General features: G+C 33.8%; 3 protein-coding genes across 4 annotated transcripts; 1 reads left to right on the top strand and 2 right to left on the bottom strand.

Moving 5' to 3' along the window:
- The first annotated feature begins 1310 nt into the window (after nt 1-1310).
- On the top strand, nt 1311-11382 carry LOC131602410 (protein disulfide-isomerase 5-4-like). Of its 2 annotated transcripts, XM_058874515.1 has the most exons (15): nt 1314-1491; nt 1873-1963; nt 2134-2228; nt 2857-2914; nt 3036-3220; nt 3346-3403; nt 3842-3882; nt 3996-4070; nt 5585-5641; nt 7553-7619; nt 7885-8028; nt 8364-8585; nt 10725-10877; nt 10958-11035; nt 11129-11382. In XM_058874515.1, exons 1-15 carry the CDS (start codon nt 1451-1453, stop codon nt 11204-11206), a joined length of 1443 nt encoding a protein of 480 aa, XP_058730498.1. In that variant the 5' UTR covers nt 1314-1450; the 3' UTR covers nt 11207-11382. The 2 variants fall into 2 exon arrangements, with proteins under 2 accessions (XP_058730499.1, XP_058730498.1); XM_058874516.1 differs by lacking the exons at nt 10725-10877; nt 10958-11035; nt 11129-11382 and adding an exon at nt 9108-9508 and having other exon boundaries at nt 1311-1491; nt 8364-8707.
- A 903-nt stretch (nt 11383-12285) lies between these two features.
- Nucleotides 12286-14113, bottom strand: LOC131602411 (early nodulin-like protein 9). The gene is made up of 2 exons (XM_058874517.1): nt 13849-14113; nt 12286-12972 (listed from the first exon to the last, which is right to left on the bottom strand). The coding sequence occupies exons 1-2, from the start codon at nt 14045-14047 to the stop codon at nt 12506-12508; spliced, it is 666 nt and encodes a 221-aa protein (XP_058730500.1). The 5' UTR covers nt 14048-14113; the 3' UTR covers nt 12286-12505.
- A 2115-nt stretch (nt 14114-16228) lies between these two features.
- On the bottom strand, nt 16229-17358 carry LOC131607285 (early nodulin-like protein 9). Its single transcript, XM_058879298.1, has 2 exons — nt 17092-17358; nt 16229-16903 (listed from the first exon to the last, which is right to left on the bottom strand). Exons 1-2 carry the CDS (start codon nt 17288-17290, stop codon nt 16440-16442), a joined length of 663 nt encoding a protein of 220 aa, XP_058735281.1. The 5' UTR covers nt 17291-17358; the 3' UTR covers nt 16229-16439.
- Between the last annotated feature and the right edge of the window lie 8532 nt (nt 17359-25890).

The raw sequence follows: 25890 nt of genomic DNA on the forward strand, positions 1-25890 counted from the left end.
TGTCCTAAGAGATGTTGTACCAATCGTATGTGTTCATATGTTATAACATTTGTACGTAGCTTTACATATATATGTTATGTTATAACAATTGATGAAAATTGTTTGATTTTGTATGATATACTTGTTGTTGTAATGTCCTAGAATGCTACTTGATGATATAGCATCATAAAAGGAAAATGGAGATTTGAAGGAGAAGAGAAAATAATGGTTATTCATTGCATAGTGCCTCAATGGCTATACGAGGACATGTTAATTACAAGCCAACTAATTATTGTAAAAAAATCTAACAAATCTGACACCTCATTATTCAAAGAATCAAAATTACAAAAGAGAGAAAACAACAAAATAAAATAAAAAAACTGTAATGATTTGATTTCTTAAAAAGTTGCAACCAAAAAAAGGAAAAGAGAACAACAATTATCAAAACGACAATAAGAGTTAACGTGAAAAATGAAGATAAGATTAACTTAAAAAGAAAAAAAACAAGGCTGAAGCAAATTTATAGAAAAATATTTTTAAACAATTAAAAAATAATATTTTTAAATATTATTAATATTTTAGAAATTTAATAAAATACTCTTTCCTTTTTATATTATAAATAAATTTCACATTTTAAAATTTATTTAATAATTAATATATTTGATATATATCAGATACTTTAATTATTTAATAAATACTTATAAAAATCTAAAACGAAGAGAATAGATTATATTTTAAAATAGTTTGTCTTCACTCCTTATCCTATTTCTATTAAAAAATTAATAATGCAAGAATGGCATCAGAAGTGATATCAACACGGAATTTAGATATGTACATTTGTTTTTGAAAAATTTTATTTTTGCTTGGGTTTTTGTGTTAATGTTTACTACTACGCTTTGAAAAAAAAAATTTCTAGAGTAAATACACTCTAAGAAAATTAAGTGTAACCATAGCATATACCTCCAAAATAATAATATAGAAATTATGATACGCTCTTCTCTCCTTTCATCATCCCTTCATAAAAAGAAGAATAAAAATATTATCTCTCATCCTTTTAAAAAATCTCAGCCAAAAAAATTCTAAAAAGGCATGAAATATGACCACCCTAAAAACAAAAATGAAATTAAATAACCATCCTTATTAAAGTCTAAATGACCATATTGATTTTTTCTCCTTATAAAGTCATAAAGATTTTTTATAACTGTTTTACTTTTTTTTAATAAAAAACTAATGAAAAATACTAAATAATATACTTTTTTTTATAAGTCAAATAATATACTTTTAACAATTATAAATTTAATTAACCAAAAACAAAGAAAAAATATTTAAATTATTTTCCTCATAGAGTGAGAAGAGAGCAAAGGGTAACAGTAATAAGCTACAACTGAAGAAGAAGAGGTAGCTTCTGAGATCTATAATCTCAATCTCCGATAGTCTCCTCTTCTCCTTCATTTCCCCCCTTTTCGCAGCCATGTTTTCCGCTAGCAAAATCAAAGCGGTTGATTTTTACAGGTCACACAATTTTCATCTCCGAATTCGCATCCGCATTCTACTTCTTTTATGATTTCATCTTCGTTTGATTTTGTCGTTGCTTTTCTTCTTCTTTTGAGCTCTTTTTAAAGAGATTCCGATCGAAAATGCAGCGCTAGAGTTCAACCATTACCGCTGTTATAATTAGCGAATTATTATGAGATACTGAAAATAATCGATTCTACTGTTATAATTTGATTTGAGGTTTTGAAAATTTAGTTGTGAATTGTTAATAATTTTGTGAATTTTAACAGCACCGACATTAGGAATGTATGAATCATGAATGTGTGCTTTCTTTCTTGATTTTCTTTTTTGTTATAGTATTATTGACATGTGCATGTTGTTGTTGACTTTTGTCAACAGAAAAATCCCTAGAGATTTGACTGAGGCGTCGTTGTCGGGAGCGGGGTTATCCATTGTGGCAGCTCTCTCCATGATGTTTTTGTTTGGAATGGTTAGTTGCTAGCTTGTTCTGTTTATCACTAATAGAATTATGAACATAATGCTTTATTGCAGATGCATCCAATCCAATTATGAACATCTTCTGTTTTGTTTTGTTAAGATTCGGTACTTGAATTGGTTTTTAACTTTTGTTTTGATGTTTGTTTTGTAATTTTGTTTCAGGAACTTAATAATTATTTTGCTGTCAGCACTACTACATCTGTGATTGTTGACAAAAGTTCTGATGGTGACTTTTTACGTATAGATTTCAATATGAGGTAATAATACAGATAGGTGTTTTCTGTCTTTGGTTAAATATGTTGTTTCTGGAAGGGCGTTTAAGTTTACATCTTAACAAATTGTGATATTTTCTTAAGAATACTGAATTGTCCTTAAAGAAATTGTGAAGACCACCTTGTTAGGATATTAAGTAGTTGCCTGCTAGAGTATTGGCTAATTCATTAAACAAAACGTATTGTATTTTGACATTTTGGAGGCTTGAAATACTCTTGTAGAAGGAAGAGTGGTTAAGAGTTGTTACACCTTTCAAGGGCATTTTCATACTAGGTATGGGAGGCCTTTTTGATGAAGTGTACCAGTTTGTTATCGGATTATTGGTGAAATTAGGAGTGGGACGGGGATATAACAAGATAATCATTAAAAGGCTTGGGTTCAATTTTGATACTTGGCGTGTTGTGATGGTTTATCAAATTGGCATGAAGTCCAAACATTGCCAAAGTGATGCCTTCATCTATCACACTCTATCAGTTTTTTCCAAACTTTCATTCCATTTGTAGCTAATCTTAGTAATATTATCAGTATGTTAATTTAATTTTAAAGCTCTTTATGAGCTTTATATTCCTCTATCTCTTTTTTTCTGGCTGATAGCTTCCACTTATTTTGCAGTTTTCCTGCTCTCTCTTGTGAGTTTGCATCGGTCGATTTGAATGACGTGCTGGGAACAGTAAGTTGCTACTTTCTATTGCTTTGTTTTCTTATTCATTTTATACTCATGCTATGACATCTTATCTCTTGTTCCCTGACACTTTGGCATTAGTCCCTAATTTTTTACCTCTTATTTACAGAACAGGCTCAATATAACAAAAACAATTCGTAAGTTTTCTATAGATTCAAATTTAAGACCCACTGGCTCCGAGTTTCATTCGGGAACGATTGCAAATGCTGTTAAGCATGATGATGAAGTAGATGAAGAATTTGTTGAAGGAGCTTTGCCACTCACGTCACATAGCTTTGATAAATTTATTCAGCAGTAAGTGAACCAGCATTGATATTGATTCGTTTGATTTTTTAGTTATGCAAAAGCTCATCTCCTAGATTTTTTTAATGGATCATTTACACAGTTCCATTTTTAATGATCCTTTAATCCTTTTGCAGGTTTCCAATTACAGTTGTAAATTTTTATGCACCTTGGTGTTCCTGGTGCCAACGTTTGGTAATTATTTTATCCTATTTCTTTAGCTTTTCTTTAATTCAGGAAATAAGGGTGCCGCCTGATGTATTTGTTGTTTCTTACACTGATTTCTGCTTCTTCAATAAAGTCTTACTCTTCCTCAAAAGATATATCTCGTCTTACTAACAAGCCCGGTAGCAGTGGCAAAGTCTAATTTAATTGTTTAGTGTATCCGCATCATTAGATACACTTCAGTAGTGACAGACTAATGCTAAGTCATGATGCGGAAGATTAAATGATATATTGATTGTCATGCAAAGGATGCTAATAGCTGCATATAATTGGTCCATATAAGATTATTGGAAGTTTCTTTTATACAATGAATTACTAATGCAAAAGTTATTTTCTTTAATGAATGATGGTGTGCTTGATAGATTCTGAACTTGTTACATGGATTTATCATCTATTCTTTTGCTTCAGAAACCTTCATGGGAGAAGGCAGCTAAAATAATGAGAGAGAGGTACTTTATTATTCAGTCATTTTTTCTCCCACTTCTTGAAAATACATTGTAGATGGTCTACTCTCACTTTGCTAATTCAATGTCCCACATTCATATCATTACACTTTATTTAGATATGATCCAGAAATGGATGGACGTATTCTGTTGGCAAAGGTAGATTGCACTAAAGAAAGTGATTTATGCAGGAGGTACTATTGCTATTTTATTTGCTATTTATTTTTTTACTCGTGGTTTACATAGATTTGTACTTATTTTTTCAATTTTATTGTTCAATGAAATTTGTAGCCTTTCATTTTAAATTTTGGAATCAGAGATATAGAGACAATGTTGCAAAATTATGCCTTTAAAATAAGTGCTTAGATACTGATGAAAGGCCAAGCTGCTGATGACTTGGAGTGGAGAAAGAAAAGAGTGGAGATAGACTTTATTTATCTTAGTAGAAAATGAAGGGAGTATAAAGTTGTGGAAAGTTAAAAAGGGGGATAACTGCCCTTTGAGAGATATAATATTTAGAGAGAACTAAAAAAAATACGCGCTGGTGGGCCTCATTTCGGTTCTTTCCTGATTTAGCAAATGCAGCAGAATGATGTGTCATATGTATTAAGAGGATTTGTCAGTTCGACCCTTACAATAACTTGAATCTTTCATCAATTTGTCTTGCTCATCACTTATTAGGTATTACTAGTTATTAAGGTAAGAACTGTCAAAATGCATATAGATGCTAGTAACATGAGTAGTCCAACAATCTGAAGCCTGGAAATAAGTTATACTTTGCATTTACCTCAACACATGTCTACAATAAGTTGACAATATGAATAAGGTGAATGAGAATAAAGAGAGTTTTATTAATTGCATGTCATCTGTATGAGTAGTAGGAATTTACAATTGGATACTATCAATTAGAATTTACAATAGGATTTTTTTTCTTGTTTTCTCATTTGTTTACTACGTAAAAGGGGGATTTGATTTTCACATGAAATTTTCATTTTGGAAAAATATTCTCCCCATTTCAACCTCTTTAAAACAAAGTTTTTGCCTGTTTTTGTTTTCTGTTTGTGGTGCTTTAAACCTCTGTTGGGTGCATGCAGAAGGAGAACAAAACAAACACTTAGCTTCATGATATTCTCCCAAAGATAAATGTTAGTATTTATTTAGTAACATACTTTTTGCGCACTCTTTGTATTATAAATCATTCTTTATTATTGGTTCACTTTGATGTGGGTTCTAGTGTTCCACTAAATAACCAGAGCACTCTCTATTTAGTGGAACCCACATGAAAGTATCCAATAATAGGGAGTTTGTTGATAAGAGTGTATCAAAGAATGTGTTGCTAGTATTTCTCTCTGCCCAAATATATAATGTCTTTCAAAAGAAATCCATCAATTGGAACAGTTGAGAATAACTCGTTTGGTTTTTATACCAGGAATTGGATGTACTAGAAATCACATGTTGTTGGTACCTTTAGATTCAAGGTTTAGTTTATGTTGTGTGTGCTATGTCTTCCGTCCTTCCCGACAGGAAACATAGAGGATCTTGTAATCATGTTAAGAATCTGAAATGTTCTAAAAGATTTCAAATTGAACCTGAAACTCTCTTCATTATAATTTGTTACTTTCTTTGTCTTGGTTTGTTTGCATTTCCACGTGCTCTTGCTATTTTTATCTATGCTTCTTTGACATTGTTTCTCATTTTCAATGTCCAGGCATCACATACAAGGGTATCCGTCTATTCGCATCTTTCGGAAAGGAAGTGATGTCAGGTAATAATTTCATTATGATAAGTCATTTTTCATTCGTCCGATATTTGATAAAAAATCCTATTTACATTGACTATTTGAATTAACAATCATTTGTTACTGTTTATATCATGCATGCTTAGTAATTTATTGTATTATACAATTTATACTGCAATAACATCATTGAAGTTATCCTTATGCAAACATCTTAATGAATAAGTACACATCTGCATATCTGTTTTTGGATATTGTCTACGTATTCAGTTATATGATTGTATTACAGTTTTTGAAATGTATAGTGCCCAAATTTTTTTTCCTTTCACAAAAATATGGGAGTAGGCCTAAAACTCATATCTAGAATGTGTGTAATGTAGCTGCTGCCAGCAGCGAGCTCCCACCAGAAAAGTTTTCCAGCGAGATTTCATATTGTTCCAGTGCTCTGCATTTATTGCTGCTCATTTCTTTCTTCTGCTCGTGACTTTGGAAAAGGATTGGCTACCTTTGAAGAGCCATACCTTTGATAACTTTGTCTCTATCTCTCTCTAACCAATTGTTCTCTCTCACTTAAATAATTTATTTTATTCATTCATCTATCATCTTAATACGCTAAAGTTACCAACCATCAGAGGTAGCTAATCTCTTTCCTTGTGACTCTGCTGCAATTGCTGACTCAGCTGCTCTCTGGTTCATTACATTGAAGTCCTAATTATGCACTCCCACATGCTTCTTCTACTAGTTCTGGCAATTTCACTTTCGGCTTCTGCCCTCATCCTTGAGTATGAGCGGGTCCGGTGAGGTTTCCGGCACTGTTTTCACTCGTGCATGTTGCCTTCACAGTCTGGTTCTAGATCCATGCTTAATTTCTCATTTCAGAGTGCAGTGACACATTTTCTTTTGTAAACAGACCTTTTTTGGTGCATTTTCTCTCCTTGTTTGGATGTATTGTGACCTCTTATTAGCTCTTCTCAGCCGGTTGATGTTTCCGTCCAGCTGCATGCATTCACTGTGCATCATGTAGTGCTTCTCTTTCTCGTCTTTGTGTTTCTCTCTGCATCCAAAATCCAAATGTGACTCAACCAGCCCTGTCTTCATTGAAAACAAATTTCAAAAACCACCATAGCCAGCTTCATAGCCGAGGCTACAGCCTTGTTTCTATTTTTTCTATAATAGATCTTCCTATTGTAGCAAGCATAAGCTTAGTAAGCTTTAGCTTGAGGGTGAGTGTTAGAATCAAAAAATCAAATCTGCACAGTTAATATTATAAGGATTAGAATCATAAATTAGGATTTGAATTAGTAAATCATATCGATTAGTATTTATAGTTTTATTGTATTTATTCTACATGTGATTATAAAATGATGTGGGTATGAAAATTAAAGTATGGATTGAAATATGTGTGAAAGGCAATGACAATTCTTCACTGGGAAATGTAAGTATCACGGAATCATTTTGTGGAAATGGATACAAACAGATAAACCTGAGTTTCGCTTAAACACAGATTTCTTTTTCTGCTACTAATTGAAAAGAAGATAAAGCTGTGTTCCTAGAACCTCTTGTGCAAACCATTTTTGTATTATGGCACTGCAGTATTTCCTGTTGATAAGCTGAATAAAGGGAAATCATATTGATGACTAATGTACTGATAAGTAAAACTAAATTGGTGAAATTATCAGGACTTCACTGCTATGAACTTCTCAATTACCACTTTGAGCTTCTCAATGAATCAACTACTAGTAGACAATGTCTATTCTTTTATAATGATTGGTTCTCTTCTATGTATTTAGAGCTTTTTCAATTCCTATTAAACCATATCTGTTTGATATTTCATGTGAGTTAGTACTTCCTGAATACTGCGCCATGTTGGAGGTGACTGGATTTCTGAATTTTTGCATTTTCTAAATAAAGCTAATTTGTTGAATGCTTTTCCTATTTCAGAAGTGACCATGGACATCATGAACATGAGTCCTATTATGGAGATCGTGATACAGAAAGCCTAGTCAAGGTTTGCAATATTTAGCTTTGAGTTAATATACTTTGAATTAAATTTATCATGTGTTTGGATTCATGTTAGAAAACCAAATCACGGTGGGTAACCACATTCCAATGCAATAAAACGTCAAAATAATGAAGCAACTATATGGGGCTTTTGATTTGTGGTTTTTCAACGCAATTTTGATCAAATTGATGCTCATCCGAACATACACTAACTTTACAGCAGACTGCTTAATGGGATTTCATGTAATTAAACCTCATTTCTCCGTTTGCAGACAATGGAGAGTTTAGTGGCATCTCTTCCAACAGGATCTCAACATCTAGCTTTGGAGGATAAATCCAATGGAACTGAAAATGTAAAAAGACCCGCACCATCAACCGGTGGATGTAGAATTGAGGGATATGTACGTGTGAAAAAGGTAAACTCAGGATTAAAAGTTATCGTTCGACCTTAAGTTATAGAAAAAATCTTTTGTTTCTTAGTTTTCTAATATGACCTTGAATTAAGTGGTCTTACATTTCTCTGGAAAGAACTGATATAGATACTCCTTGATTGATTTTTTTTACTTTGGCTTCTTATTGAAACTTTAGCTGTTCCATTAAAAAAATAGAAATTTCATCGATTAATACAAAAGTCACTTGCTCATGTAAAAAAACCACTGAAAAAGTAAGGAAAGTGACATTTCTAGGTTTTCCCCCCAGGATTTTTAATATAATATGTTGAAAGAAATATAAAATGTTTAGGACATTGCAGGTTCCAGGAAGCTTGGTTATCTCAGCTAGATCAGATGCACATTCATTTGATGCTTCTCAAATGAACATGTCACATGTCGTAGACCATCTGACTTTTGGAAAAAAAGTGATGCCTAGAGCCTTGAGTGACGTGAAGCATTGGATACCATACATAGGAAGAAACCATGACAGGCTTAATGGACGGTCATTTATCAACACTCGTGATTTCGAAGGAAATGTTACTGTAAGTATAATATTTTATATAGAATTTTCTTATAACTCAGTTCAAGCTTTACTATTGGAATTTGTATGGTTGATATAGAATGTTGAATTGCATATTTTGACGGGACAAGGTATGTCGATTACCTAGGGGTGTGCATGGTTGGTTATTTTCAAAAACCAAACCATAACCATTTAAATAGTTTGGATTTATGACCATAACCACATTTTAATCAAAACTGGTTATAAATTTGATTATGATTATATAACCGGTTTTTAAAAAAAAGCCAGTTTTGAAAAAAAAAAATTTATTTTGAGAATTAAAATATTTGGATTTGGATAATAACCAGATTATAACCGAATCCAAAATAATTTAACCGGTTAATAACCATTTAATTATATCCGGATTATTTGAATGGGTAACCAAACCATTAATAACAAAAACGGTTAATAACCATTCAATTATATCCGGATATTTAAAAGTGATTTGGATTTGGTTATGGATTTGGACATCACAACCGGATATTTTGCACACCCCTACGATTACCATTTGCAAGATTAAGATGCTACCTATAGCATAGATGTCCAGGGCCTGAAGTTTTTTCTTCTCTTTTTTCTCTCCTTTCTTTTATTCTATAATGCCTTACTGTTCTTGTACCACTCAAACCATCATAAATAGGTTGGGCCTTTTCTGTCTTTCTCTTTAAGTTTGTCTAGCCAGAGAACAATATCAACCTGTTTGTTTAAGATTACTAAGGCTTTGTTTGCGAGTTTGGAGGGGAAGGGAGGGGAGGGTTTTGGAAAATAGAAAGAATTGAGTGAAAAGATTAAAAAGATTTTGGGTAGGAGGGTTTTGGAGGGTTTGATTTTATTCATAACACCAAAAACCCCATGAAATGGAGGAACTCAAAAATTGTTTTGAAGGAAGGTTTTGAAGGGTTTTGGGGGGCTTACATAAATTTTCCAAATATCTTTTAGGTTGTTATACTATTCTGAAAATTAATAATTTAGTAATGATAATGACTCTTTTATCATTCTAAACAAATTTATTTTTTCAAAAAATGTAAAATATTTTTTTATATTTTTTTAAATTTTTGTTTTCGGAAGTCTTCCCCTCCCCTCCCCTCCCCTCCAAACTCGCAAATATAGCCTAAAAGATCACTTTTCTCTTTTAATTATGTTTCTGTGTAAACTTATTTTAAAAATAATTTTTTTTTGTTAAAAAATGATGTTTATGCTGAAAATGATAAGTTATTTTGATTAGCTTTTGAAGACAATCATTTCTAATAGTAGAGAAAGAAATACAAACTCTCTTTTAATAATTTTAAACAAACTCTGAATAGCACACTTTTCTTTAAAATCTCTATAAATTATCTCTAGATTATTCATATCATTTTTTTTAATTCACAAAAATATAACTAAAACATCAAAAACAAATTTGTAATAATCTTAAAGAACCATCTCATGTGAAAAATCATTTAAGCACAAATTATAATGTGGAATGCTTATTGATTTTAACACTGAATCAGCACAGAAATGACTTATTCTCTGCTTGTTGAAATTTTCCCAAGTCTTCAAATTTCTCAACTGCAAAACTCGCTCTTTGCAAAGCTTAAATATGGGAGATAGTAATCTGGGAGGAACGTTTAAATGTCACATTAGAATTTTAAAAGCTTTGACGTGGACATATCTACTACTCCAGACTTAAATTTAAGAAAAAAGTAGTACAAGTATAATGTATTTGATCCAAATGTGAACAGAAACATGTATTCTCTTGCTTACATTAAGTCTAGAGTGAATATTTTCTTGAAGTGTCTCTTCTAATATCACTCTATAAGATGTTGAGTGTTTTTTGTCCTTATTATCTGTATGATCCCCTAATCTCTGTTTGGAGCCCTCACCAAGGAGACAACTTAACTAAAGAAATCAATATATGCAGTGGAGCCGATAAAACTTGGTTCCCCCCTCATCCCGTTACTCATTACCGCCTTAGTCTCCACTGAGATGATATAATACAACTTCTCTTTGATGCAATCTATTATCATTTTGATGATCCCAGTCATCCTTATTCTATCTGTGTGGATGATCCCAGTCATCATTATATTTGAGATTTACTGTGACCACAATGTTATACATTAATCTGAAATCTGAAATCTGTCTGCAGATAGATCATTATATTCAGGTAGTTAAAACAGAGGTAGTAACCAGAAAAGGTTATACATTAATCGAGGAGTACGAGTACACAGCACACAGCAATGTGGCACACAGCATAAACATCCCTGTTGCAAGGTTTCATCTTGAGCTCTCCCCCATGCAGGTAGTTATGGTTCAAGTATATATGGGCACTGCTTTTTTTCGTAAAATTATTTTTGTTTACGATGTTTGTTTTGTTTTCAGGTCTTAATAACAGAGAACCAGAAGTCTTTTTCACATTTTATTACAAATATTTGTGCTATTATTGGGGGTGTTTTCACGGTTTGTATTTTCCACTTATTTATTCTAGATACTTCAGTTTTAAGCCGTATTGTTAATTATATTATTGTTGACAAGTCTTTTTTATGATTTCAGGTAGCTGGAATTCTTGACTCGATTCTGCACAACACTATGAGGGCAATGAAAAAAGTTGAGCTTGGCAAGAATTTTTGATAGTTAGGCAAAATTTTTGTATAGCGCAATGCTTCTAATTTTGTTATAACTAGCTTCCTTAGCACTTTGTTTTATATAGGTATGTTATAAATCAGACAAAGGTAATGTTCTAGTTGTCACTTCAGTAAAATGATCATATTACAATTTCTAATATAAATGGATAAGGATTTGGTTAAGTTATGGGAGCGGAGTGAGAATTCCTCTCCTGCAATCATGTCCTTTAAAAATGGTTGTTAAAATATAAAGATGATTGTTAAAGTATGAATATTAGACGGATTGGTTTTAATAGCTGTAATTAAAACTGGATGGAAAAACTAGCGGAAGGCACAATGGAGAGAATCCATTTTCTTAGGGTCCGTTTGAGAGGTAGATTTTAGGAGGATTTTGGAGGGTTGACTTGCGACTATGTCTTGAAATGTGTTTGGTAAATTTAAAAAGTTTGAAAAACAATATATTACATTAACATATAAAATCATATTGTTTTCAAAGGATTATTGCAAGCCAAAAGTATGGACAACTTTGGGCCATTTACAAAGGATTATTGCAAGCCAAAAGAATGGAAATTATTGACTCAACATGCTACTCAGACTTATCCCTCCATATCAGCATCATTTGGGATTCCCCTTAAATAAGTACCATAAACATGCTTAGTTGATTCAAAATATGAAAAATATCCTCCTTGAAAATACTATGGTTAAATTTATTCACATCCTCCGTGAAAGCAATCAAAATGCTGATTTCATGGCAAAGTTTGGCACATTGGCTAACATTGACCTCCAGATTCACACCCCACCTCCTTTGAGATTGAGTAACATCTTCAGAGCAATCGCTTTAGAGACTTTAATTTTAAGAAACTGAAAAAAAAAAAACAATGATACATCTTTTCTGTTTTATTTTTTCTCCGAAAAATGAGTCATGGTTTGAAGAACAATCAAGATAAAGTCAAAAACCAAACAAAAAGGAAAACGTTTTCCATAAAAAAATGAGTTTAGTTCATTTCATTTAAACAATACAACATTTTTTACATTACTGAGAAACCAACAAATAACGAACAATCAAACCTTATCTCACTAACAGAAATTTACTACATGGATCAACAAAAATATATAAAATTTTATACATAACCTTGCTTCTATCCAAATCAACATCTTTCTTAATAATTTCTTTTATAATGTTCACAAACAAATCAAACAACAATCCAATGAACCAAAGACATAATTCACACTGAACTCAAAAAATGGGAAATCAAACAGAAAAGAAAATAAAAATAAATAAATCATTCAATCAATAGCCAACCACCTAAATATACTTAGATAAAATAAGAACCGAAGCCATGAATGTTCCCACAGAACCAGCAAAACTGAAAAAGACCGAAGAAGCGGCATTACGAAGAGGATGACAATGATCACTAGATGGTGTTTGGTTTGTATCTGGAGATGGAGATTGACCATCCGGCTTAGAAGGCGCTGGTGAAGGAGGCGATGATGATTGTGGTGAAGGTGGAGAAGCATTGCTTGTTTGATTAGTGTTTGATGAACTGCCGCTGTTGCTTTTGCTTCTGTCAGATAGAACAATGATTTTTACTTTTTCATTTTTGACACAGTTGTCTTTGTTTCCACTGATGAAGAAATGAGGGCCTGATTGGTTGAATTTGAAGACTGTGTGACCATCAGAGAATTCTGCATAAGGTGAAGCAGTGTTGCAACTTGCATAGTCTTCACTCTTTACATAAAACACTGAGTCTTTGCCAGTTTGGTAGTTGAACACTGCAGTAAACATGTACAAAAATTGTAATCTTAATCAAAATTTCTAGCAAATATTTCAATAAATAGTGCAACAAAAAAAACATATGTATATATAAGATTAGATTGTCCGCAAATTCTAGTTCAACTTGCAAAAACCGATATTACTCAATTGAACGCCAACACCAGAGTTTGAACTATGAGCTATGAAGCGCCGACACGCCATTCACACAGCGTGTCGGACACGGATACTCGTACGACACGCGTACGACACGTATCTGACATGTTTTTGAAGTGTCCAACAAAAAAATTAATAATAATTGCAGCGGACACGGATACGACACGTTGTTTCAAATAAATGACACACCTAACTCAAAAAAATTTAGATTTAAAAAAAAAAAAGAAGCCCAACTCATCAAGAGGAAACCAAAATGTGGGATGTCGTTGGAGATGAGTTTGGATCATTAGACGACAGTCGATTTCTTGAAGTTGCTAACTTGTCTTTGGATGAGTCCGGCTTAGAGGCTAGTTTTCTTGATATGGAGTGATTATAATATGATTTGTATCATTTTATTTTGGTGGATTTATGTCTTTTTTTGTTGATTGAAAATACTAAGTTTAAATAAATATAAGTTTTGCCTCTCGTTTTAAACTCTTTGTAAATTGGGCTCATATATTGCATTATTATATTAATATATAAAATATATATAGCCGTATCCGTGTCCTATATTTTCTACATTAGCGGGGTCCTCGTGTCCGTGTCCGTGTCGTGTCCCGTGTCCGAGTCCGGGCTTCATAGACTATGAATCTTACGGTTGTGTGTGTGAGTTTTTGATAGGTATTATCATATCGTCTACGTATGAAAAATAATATAGGATTAGATTGAAGCAGAAGTCTCACCTAGGGAGTCTCCGACTTGAAAACGGCTCTTTTCAGCCCACTGATTGAAAGGATTGTAATTGGAATCACCTTGAACACTCCAACCCTTTTGGCCACCAACTATGAACTCATAGGAAGCACAATTATGACTCATTAGCATGAGACAAAACCAGGTCAAGGCATGGACCATTTTGTTAGACCTGAAAATGAAGGTAGCCATGGAAAGATGATAACAAATAAATTGAGAAAAATACTGGAAATGTTCAAGGTAGAGGGATGATTAAAATAGAGTCATCATTAGAGTATTTGTAAGGAATTTTTGCAAAATGTGGCAAGGAAGCTGTTACAACTTTTTATTATTCTCCCTTCTGTTGTGGTTTACTATGATTCTTTTGCAAAGTATTTGTGATAAATAAAATTGCCGACTGTACGAAATAAATCTTCAACCAATACAAACTTTTATCCTCAAATTTATGTTTGAGTACATTGATAGTTTTACTAAAAAAATGTTTGTATCTTATTGTGATGCACTACAATCGCATTGTTCATTTCTTTCCAACCCGTGTAAAAGTCACTCTAACTATTTTCCAACCAATTCTTCAATTTACAATGAACAAATTAAAATCAATTTATTGTTGGTTGACAAAATGTCTAATCTGATCGGTCCATGTACAAATTATTTTCTTCACCATCTAGCTTAATAGTGTAGTTTCAACGTATTTGAAAAAAAATTGAATTTTCGCGCACACATTTTTCTAAATCTCATGACAAAATCAACACACGACTCATATGTAGGAGGATTATTTATATGTAGGGGTGTTTGCGGTGCGGTTTTGGCGAAAAAAATCACCCGAACCGCAAGAGAAAAATCGTGCGGTTTGGTTCGGTTGGCTTTTAAAAAAAAACCGAACTAAACCAAACCAATGCAGTTTGGTTCGACTCGTTGGTTCGGTTTTTTACAAATATTTTATTGAGTCATACATATACATATAGATGACAACATAACTTTATACTTAGACATTCATACACTGTCAAATAACAACAAAACTCTTCATATTTTGACAACAACTTTCCATTTAATATGTAAAAATTAAATTACACAAAAGTGGAATAATAAACATAAAATAATAGCATAAATTAATATAAAAATTATTATAATGAGACAAAAAATAGAAGAGAGGAGAGATTAGTGAAGATGAAAAAGAAAAAACAAAAGAGTTGAGAGATTAGAGAAGAACATGTGCGATAAAAACGAAACTGAAACAGGGAACATTTGCATAAAAATGAGAAGGTGAAAAAGAAAGAATATAAGAGACTAGAGATTAGAGAAGAAGATGAAAGATGTATGTGACAAAGAAGCTATTAGAGATTTGAGAAGGTCGGGACTGAAATCATATGTGTAAGGATGAGAAAATTGTTCGTAATTATAAGGCTAAGGTATAATAGATTTAAGTTTGGGTTGGAAGTGAGTTAAGTAAAAGTTAAGTTGTAGCATAATGCGGTTTGGTTCGGTTTGGAAAATACAAACCGCAAACCGAACTGAACCGTGCGGTTTTGTTAAAAGATGACCCAAACAAATCCGAACCAAATGCAGTTTTTTACAGTTTTGGTTTGGTTTTATTTGGTTTGCAGTTTTCTATTGGGTTGGTTTGGTTTTGAACACCCCTAATTTCATGCATCTATTACGGGTTCCAATCTTTATGTAGATTGATCATTTTTCTGTCTTCACCATTCATTTATTATTTTCTCAAGATTCCTTTAATTTTCGATCTTGCTTTTTTGTTATGTGATATCGAGACAGCAAAGTATATAATGTAGAGAATATTTTTGCAGTAGAATTTATCGTGAAGTATTATGATCAGTGACAATCACATAAGACATATTTTATGAGTCTTTTAACATCTTGCGACATATTTCTAGAGTCTAAGTAACATTATCCTCCTTTTTATATCCTAAAAATGTAAAGTCATCTGAATATGTCATCTCTATAGAAGTAAAAATAACAATTTCAAGCAAATGTAGCATGTACTTATTGGTCTTAATTATACGTTGAATCAATTATTGATATTGTGAAAATGTGTAAAACAACTTGATGGATTTAAGATGCGTTCAAAATATATATTGAGCACATTTTCCTTCCTCAAACACTATATAAACATAATAATGTTCACCCAACAATTTGAACCACTATTACATTTTAGATTTTGGACCCCTTATTGCTTTATTGTTTTTTATCGAATGTTTTATTTGTTTTTTCTTTCTTCTTTTATGGACAATAATAAACTAATAATAATACATCCCTCATGTTTTACTTTGTCTATGATGTATGAACAATCAAAGTATGACCGATGCCACATGAAGTCATAAACCAATCGAAAAGGAAGACATTTTCCATAAAAAAATGGGTTTAATTCATTTCATTTTTAACATTACAACATTTTTACATTATTGAACAAGAAGCACACTAAAGTGTATATAAATCATTGCACCTTATTTTTCAATCTTCACAAACAAATATCAAACACCATCCCAACTTTGAACAAACACATAGTTCACACTGAACTCAAAACATAGAAAATCAAACAGAAAACAAAATATAAAAAATCAATCAATCAATACTTAGATAAAATAAGAACAGAAGCCATGAGTGTTCCAACAGAACCAGCTATGTTGACAAAGACCGAAGCAGCACCGTTGCGAGGAGGATGACCATGATCACTAGTAGATGGTGTTTGGTTTGTATCTGGAGATGGAGTTTGATCATCTGGCTTAGAAGGAGATGGTGAAGGAGGCGATGATGATGATTGTGGTGAAGGTGGAGAAGCATTGCTTGTTTGGTTAGTGTTTGATGAACCGCCGCTGTTGCTTCTGTCAGAAAGAACAATCACTGTTATTTTCTCATTTTTGGCACAGTTGTCTTTGTTTCCACTGATGAAGAAATGAGGCCCTGATTGGCTGAGCTTGATGACTGTGTGACCATCAGTGTATTTTGCATAAGGTGAAGCAGTGTTACAGCTTGCATAGTCTTCACTCTTTACAGCAAGCACCGAGTCTTTGCCAGATTGGTAGTTGAACACTGTAGTAAGCATGCACAAAAATAGGTGTTAGTACATAAAAACCGATCTTGCTAGGTTGGACGCCAACACCAGGATTCAAACCCTGGTTTTCGCAGTTGTGTGTGTGAGTTTCTAATAAGTATTACTACTTCGTCTACGTATAAAAAATAATATAGGATTAGATTGAAGACGAGTATATATATCTCACCTAGGGAGTCTCCTACTTGAAAACGGCTCTTTTCGGCCCATTGATTGAAAGGATTGTAACTGGAATCACTTGGAACACTCCATCCCTTTTGGCCACCAACTATGAACTCATAAGCAGCCCCCTTATGAATCATTAGCGTGAGACAAAACCAGGTCAAGGCATGGACCATTTTGTTAGACCTGAAAATGAAGGTGGCCATTGAAAGAGGATGATGACAAAGAAAGAAATATGCTAGAAATGATGAAGCTAGAGAGGGATGATTAGAATAGAGTCATCATTGGAGTATTTGTATGGGAAATTTTGCAAAATTGTGGTAAAGAAGCTGTTACAACTTTTTATTATTCTCCCTTCTGTTTTGGGTTACTTTGATTCTGTTGCAAAGTATAAGGTCACTTTCATTCTTTAGAGTATGAACTCTCTTTGAATATTTTTGTAACTTGGTATGTAGGTTTGTGTTTTGCTTCATGTTAACAAGAATATTCATGTCTTGTGACATGAGGCTAATTAATTCCATACAGTCTGTTAATTTGATAAAAAAAAAATTCTCCTTTATGAGGTAATCATCTTTAGTAAACTTTTTCAGGGATGTATTTTACCAGATGCATTGTCATATATAGCCGACAAAAAAATTTCCATCAAGAATTGAAGGCTTTTGAATCCTTTGGATGCTTCAAAAGTTTATAAAGATAAGCTTATGTTCTTGATATTGTAAGAAAATAGAAGGTTTAGAAAAAGAAGGATTTGTAGTTATAGCATATACTGTATGAGAATCAGCTAATTTCATAGAGAATGAGAGAAAAAAATCAAATAATTTTTATACATATATAATCAAAAATTGAATTTGATGCATTTTATCATTGATCAAAAGACCAATCCTTTCCGTTTGGAAATAAAAAATGTTAGTGAAATGGAAAAATGAGATCTTGAAGCGATTGGGGCAAGTTTCCGATACGATGGAAAGGGGTGGATTTGCCAAGTTAATACTAGGGGTGTAAGTGGATAAAAAAAAATTAATTAAACCGACAATCTAAACCAAACCAAACAAAAAAATTAATTGTTCTGGTTTGTCTCAAAAACTTAACCAAACCAATGAAACTGAGATGATTTCGTTCGGTTCTTCATTTAAGTTTTTAGGAACCGTCAAACCGAAGAGCTAAATTGATGACTATAGTTATCCTTCTTCATATTTCAAGTTGTCTTGATTGCTTTTAGTCCTATTACAAAATAATTTTGATGTATTTGAGGTGTGAAGCATGATAATTTCTATGCATGAAAACTTTTTGTCGTTATTATTGTGTTCTATTTGATACTATTTTATATGGATTAAGTACAATTTATAAGTTGTTTGAAAATAAGAGAATGAAATAAATGAAAAAGATTATATGAAATGTATTCTTTAAAAAGATAATATCATAAAATATATTGAAAAACATGAAAGCGGATAATACACAAATTAATATAATATTTGAAAAAAATAGTGATGTAAACCGATCGTCAGAACCAAACCACACTGAATCAAACTGGTTAGTTTGGTTCGTTCCATTTTTGAAAAACACTAAAAATTAAACCAAACTAAACTGAGATAGTATTGACTTAAACCTTTTTTGATTAAGAACCGATGAAGAGTAATATTAGAGTGAGAATGAATTGAATACCTAAAATGGCACGATCTGGTCTTTATATAGTACAAACAGTTCAAATCACCCGCACGTGATTCACTGCTCTGTGTGGATGAGTGTTCCCATGCTTTAAGGTTCATCAAAATCCTAGTTCACCTGCTTGATTCGGAGAGATAATCTTGAATAGACTATCTCATGCATCTTTAACTGCTTGACAAACTTGCTTAGCTTTATGATTTAAGGTTTATCAAAGGTTGCATCTTCATAAGTTGTCAATAGTGAAATTAAGTTGTCATCATCAAAAGCAAACTATGATAGTCATCTTTAGCTTTGATCACTTCTTGAATAATCTGCAAAACATGGTTTCACATTCTTCACATTTTTAATGATGACAACGCATCTCTCAGGGAAGTGGTGAAAAACAGATAGAAGGATAAATTTGGAGTGGTTAAACTCCCCCTCTATTAAGTAGAAAATATATTATACTCTCACCGAGAGTATATTTCTCCCCCTTTGTCATAGTCAAAAAGGCGAAAAAAGATGCATTGCACGAATTTAAATATGCACACATAGTCACATAAACATTTAGAAAATGAAAACACAACATTTTATTCAATTTGAAGGCAATTTTAGTACAAGAAAGGAATTGCAAAAGAAAGACAAATAACAATAACAAGTAAGCAAATAACTAATTAATCTCATCACCATCATTTTCACTAGACACCATTGGAGATATAAGAAATTATTTCTCCAATTTCTTGATGATTTTGTTAAGCTTTGATTGCTTTTACTTCTGATCTTCTTCATGAACATTGTGGAGGATGAAGGAAGGCCATTGTTTGCTTATTATTGTCTTTCCCTTAATTGTGCCTTTGGAGGTAGAGTGATGATTTCCCTTCCTTTGATGGCGTGCCTCATTTGACTAAAAATATTTCTTCCTATTTTTGAGTAATTAATCTCTGTTTCATCTTCATCTAAGTTGAAAAATACTCCAATATTTTTTTTATTAACTCGTATCCATAGGCCAATATGTTCATTATAGTTCTTTTTTACCTCAGTTGTACCTTCATGGGTAACTTGAAAGGTGTCTCTCATTTACTTAGCATATTTACAATGAGAAACACAAAAAAACTCATCAATACTGTGAGCGGTAGTGATAACAATTTTTTCTTTTAAATTGTGCTACACCTTTTTCTTATCCTCTTTGGTCCAGATTTTTCTTGATTTGTTTTTCACAACATCATCAACTAGATGTGTGGGAACATATGTCATATTTTAAAGCAACCAATATATCATAATTCATTATTTTTATAAAGGTTTTTGTCTTCTATTTCCAATGAGCATACCTCTTCTTATTAAAGGATGACGATTTATTTAGAGAATCGTTTGAAGTTATTCCTACCTTCTGATGTCACTTGTAAGTTTAGTTTAGTTTTTTTAGTTAAGTTTCAAGCTACAAGCTGTAATGTAAGGTCTTTTGAATCTATAATGTAATGTCTGAATATTGGTGGTTCACACCACATTATTAATGGACCAAACTTAAGTGTTTTGTTCAATTGAATATCTATATGTTTAAGTATAAACCAACTAATAAATAATGGTATAAACTAATTGTGAATGAAAGAAAACATATTCAATTGAAAACAAACATACACAATACTTTAAATGGAAACACATTAATTCATAACAAACATTTGAAACTGATACAATTGTTACAACGGTTGCAACATTATAAATACCACGACATTCTAAAACAAAATGTTGCAGTTGACTCAAATTAGTTCAAACTGATACAATTGTTACAATATTCTAAATAGGACCACAACTAAAACAATACAAAACAATCTCTTCCAATTTTTTTTGAATTCATGATCTTCTTCATTTAATTTGTATCTTCAGTCCATCATTTGTTGCCTTTATAGATTCCACCTCCATTTTTCCTGCATCAAGTTCATTTTTGAAGTTTCTCTAACCTACTTTTTTGATTCTTCATAAATTGGTATTTCTCATCCACCACATCATCATAAAACTATTGAAAATATCCACAACCATCTTGTGTTGTATCCCGTGTAATTCACATTGCATCCCAATCATAACAAACAAAAATGAAGAAGTAATTTAATTTCATTTTTACCTTATAAAAATGACAACCCCAAGATTGTTTCCCAAAGTTTCTGACAGTTGAAGCTCTTCGAAGAATAGCCATGTCTCTACTGCCACATATGGGTTTCCATCGCAAATTGGCATCCAAACGACCATCGACATTGGATTCATATGTACGTTGTTCAGAGTTTGTTGATGATGACAACTTCATTTTCCACAATCAATTTCACACTTGAAAGCTTTAAAATTTAAGAACCCTAAAATTTAGAGAAAATGAAACAAAGAAGAAAAAGGAATGGAAAGATGGAACGAAGAAGAAGGTATTGTCATCCACATCACCGACCACGTAGACCAAAACTAACGCATGTTTTAGCCAAATTGACGAAAAGGATCACTGTGGATCTTTTTGAACAATTAAAGGATTAATTTGGAACTTTTTAAATTTAAGGGACCAAAATGGACCCCGACGTAAACTTAAGGGACCAAAAAGGGTATTTTACCTAAAAAATTACACTAGATAATTTTTATCTTCTTGACACAGTATGAGCTTTTGGGGGTAGATATATATGATCACTCTCATTCTTAGCGGTTTAAATTATAGTCTTAATCAAGAATTTTACTGGTCCAACCTTGCATTGATCGCATTTTTGTATTTCTCGCCATATTGAGTAACATACCAATTACACTTTCAAAAATATTCTTTCGATATACATGACATAAAGGAAATATCTTGCATATAATGACTTCATATATGACATTTCTAAGAAAATTGACCTTTTTCCCATTGTGACAAGTTTGCTCGGATAATGATTTCCTCAATTATTGTCCGAGTTATTTACTTTTTCGTATAATTGATCACTTTTCAACAAAAAAAAAAGGCTCTACCTTATTTTGATTCACCATTAAGAGCTTCATTCCACTTTCTATAATGATGTTTAGAATTCAAATTTTCACAATGACCTAGAAATACATTCTCATTTTCATTCTCACTTTCTGTTGACACTAAAGTCAGATAGATTATTGTAAGTCGAAAAATCATTAATGACTCCATATATCATAACCATCAATGTGAATAGTTCTTTTATGTAATCATCATATACATCTACATTTATCTCCCACAAAAGCCACAAGTTTTCAATTAATGGGGCCAAGTATATGTCTATATCATTCCATGTTGTGTGGGACCAAAAATCCACATACACAACATCATAAACTTGCGCTTCATGCATGCTAATCGAGGTAGATTATTATAATCAACAAAATCATCGACCATGTAACATGATTTTGTCTTATATCCAGGCAATATATTTGAGGCACATACTTAATGATGCGTACTCATTTATAAATAAAATAAAAACATTAGGACACACGTGTCTATTCTCATAACTCATGCTAATAGAATACAAATTTTTTGTAGTCTCATAGATTTAGCTAAAGAGCATGTTATTCTCATAAAACATATATTTTAAAAGAATTAGCAAGTTAGTGAAGCTCTTATCAGACCATCCACTGTGACCTTTAGTGTTATACAATTTTAAGACAACAAACAATTTTGTAAACTTAGTATAATCATACAACAATGTCTTTGCATCACTCACCAGTCTCTCAAACATTTCGGGACAATCACAAAAATCTTCTTCAATTACATTCATAAACTTTTAGGCATGATCACATTCTTACGTATCTGTTTTTAAATCAATAGGCCCATCTCTTGTATATCTCTACTCGAATTTCTGGACTCATATTTTTCTTAACATGTATAGCTTTCGTTAATTATGTTACATACTTAATGATCTTTCAAAACATCTACACTCACATTTTTACAACAACATTTTAAACAAGGACATATGATTGTTATAGACCTAGTTTTCTTTGGATGAGAAACATCAACCCTAATAAACACATCCATTCCATCTTCATATTCCTTGAATGATTGATAAGTAGATATCAATTTCTTATTTATAACACAATTGCTCGTTTAACCATTTTGTCTCTAACTTAGTTTCATAAGACCAATTTAATCAAAGTCGTAAGGAATAATAAAAAAAGACAACAGTAAATTTTTCTCGGTGCTAATTCAATGCTAAAAACTTTGATTTACTCGGACTTAAACTATAAAGTTCAAATTAGCTAGTATTATCCCAAATAGTTTATGCATAATGTACCTTGTGAACTTACATAAAAATAACCTAAAAGACATAAATGAAGTAGTGTGGTTTACACCAAATATATGATTTGTAAATATATGAACATCCATAGCAATAACCTAGACAAGAGAGATAAAGAGGGAGAAAATTAAAACTTGTGAAAGATAGTTGAGAAATGAAGCATAACATATTGACGAAATTGAAAGATTTAGATGAAGATGGTGACCGCTTACCATTGTTTGCCTCTTTTTGTCGTAACTATGTGTCGTTACTCGTTATGTATATTCTTGGTTTTCTGAATATATGAACACAAATTAGACTGAGAGAAAAATATAGAAAATTTCTTTATCCACCTTCATATGGGCCCTAAACCATAAACCCTAAACCCTAAACAGCGAAAACTCTAACTTACCCCTGCTTCGGAAATGCATCTCCGAAGTATTTTTTTTTCTAAATTTTCCCAGACTCGGAAGTGCAGTTCCAAAAACACCAAATGGGGGGTGTTTTCGGAGATGCACTTCCGAAAACACCTTTTTTCACATTTTGGGGGATTTCGAAAATGCACTTCCGAATTATGCAGAAATTGTATTTTTTTTTATGTTTTTCTTAACAGTCTCGTATTTAATTAAACGAAAACGCCGAACAAACTAAACGACATATCAACATAAACTACTAATATGATAAATAAAATTCAAATAATATATATTCAAAACGAGTAATAGTGTGCGAAATACAATCCGAATACAAGAAAAATAAACCCGAACCCCTACTGGGCATGCCTAACCCTCATTCCCTGGGACCTCCTCTGCCTCGTATATGCCGCCACACGGCCCGCGTCACCGACGATCCTCTCCACCACGATGACTGCCTCTGGACCGCCCAAATCAATGATACCTTGATCCAACGCGTCCCGCCTAAGCAGCTCTATCCGCTGGCAGATCGGTAGGAGATCAATGGCATGGTCATCCTCGGCCTGCTGGTTCTCCAGGACCTCCTCGTATGCTGGCCTAGGAGCGTCGGGAGCATCGGGTGTCATCAGAGGATGTGACACCTGATAGAACCATGTGACATACCCCTCCACACTGTGCCAGTCCTGAGTGACCTGCAAGCGAAGATACTCCTCTGGGACCACATGACGCTCCCAATCCGCAAATATGTCAGGGAGTGCACTCAGGTAACTGTATCGGGAGCAGCCTCAAAAGGTGACCTGGGTATCATCTACACAAATCCAAACTGCCTCATGCACCGCTCCGGGAGATACCTCACCATGGTGTTGGTCCCGCATGCCAACCAGCCAGAATATAACGAGATGCTGTCGAAGGCGACAATAGCAGTGTAGTCGCTGATTGGCCTCCTACTGATGTCATCGTGCATCGTGCGGTCAAGGTACCCACGGTATGGTCCCACAACATTGTTCCCCCTATGGAGAACGTATCGGGCAACCCTGGGCATGGCGTCCTTGTACGCAGAATCAACGTGGAAGCCGGGGATGTGGGGGAAGTAGAAGATGATCCAGCCCTGAAATACAAACACGATAATGTATTAAAAATAAATACAAACCATAAATAAATGTGAAACAATTAAAATGAAACGTACCATCAAGAGTGTGCAAGATCCGGTCAACTGCCTGGTCCTCCAGTTGGAGGCCTCATTCAGCTTCTGGTATAGGTATACCAGAATAGCTGACCCCAGTTCCACTGGTGAACGGTAGTCAAGTCCATGAAGTAGCGGAGGTAGGTCACGTCGACGTATCTTGCACTCTTGTCCACAAAGAGTGCAATGCCTACCACAAACATGAACCAGCACCGGAGAGCGCGGGCACGGTGATACTCCATGAATAGGGCGTTCTCCGCAGCCTCAGATTCGGCGGCCGCCACCAGATATGAGGCCCATTTGTCGCCTGGAACTCAAAACCAGTCATATCTGGCTCCATACCCAGATAGACCGCCATCCACTCTATGACTTCGACCCTCTCGATCCGGGAATGATCCAGCAGCATCCCCCTAATCGATAAGTGGAGAAAACACTGCACATCGTGCAAGGTGATCGTCATCTCCCCAACTGGTAAGTGGAAAGAAGACGTCTCCATGTGCCACCGCTCTACAAAGCCCCCTGCATGTCGTGGCTGATGGTGGTATACCCCGTCATGCATAGCCCACCTAGCCCTAAACCTCTCACCGCGTCGTTAAACCACTGCGCCTCTGGTTTAAAGAGACCTAAAATCTTCCGGGCGTGGTTCACCTATTTTAAAGTCTGTCTCTCCTGTTACAACAAAAAAAACATTGTTAATTAGACCGTTAAAAAAATGTGGAATAAAAAGCTAAATAAAAAACAGTTAATTAATAAAGTCGGATAAATTATAAGAAATACCTCTCCCACCCAGACACGTCGAGCGACGTGCTCGTGGTAGGAAATCAGCACGGACGTGTCAATAGGCCCTCCCGGGTATCCCTCCTCCTCCTCCTCCCCGTGCGGAGGGTCAACATCCGGTACCTCCTCCTCCGCCTCCTGGTATCTAACTGCCTCCTCCTCCTCCTCTCATACCTCATGCTGGCGGGAAGAAGAGACCCGAGCCAAACGACTCCTCGATCCAGATGAGGAAGTACCCTCGTCCATCTGCACGGGTACTCGCACACGACCCCGTCCCTGCGTCGACGCTAGCTGCGCCGCCCGCTCGCGTCTAGCCGACGCTGTCTGGGTCTCTCTCCCCTGTCTGATGCGTGCTGGGTTGCCTGCCATATTCCTGAAAACAATTGAAATCAATAAGAATGCGGAACAATTGAAAAAAAAATTATGGGCACACTTCGGAAGTTCATTTCCGAAACTGGTGAGGGAGGTGTTTTCAGAAATGAACTTCCGAAACACCGCTGCGAAGTCAAATTCTGCAACATCCATGGCAGAACCTCAAATGCAAACTTCTAACATGTTAT

This window comes from Vicia villosa, linkage group LG5, assembly GCF_029867415.1.
Source record: "Vicia villosa cultivar HV-30 ecotype Madison, WI linkage group LG5, Vvil1.0, whole genome shotgun sequence".
Classification (NCBI taxonomy): domain Eukaryota; kingdom Viridiplantae; phylum Streptophyta; class Magnoliopsida; order Fabales; family Fabaceae; genus Vicia; species Vicia villosa.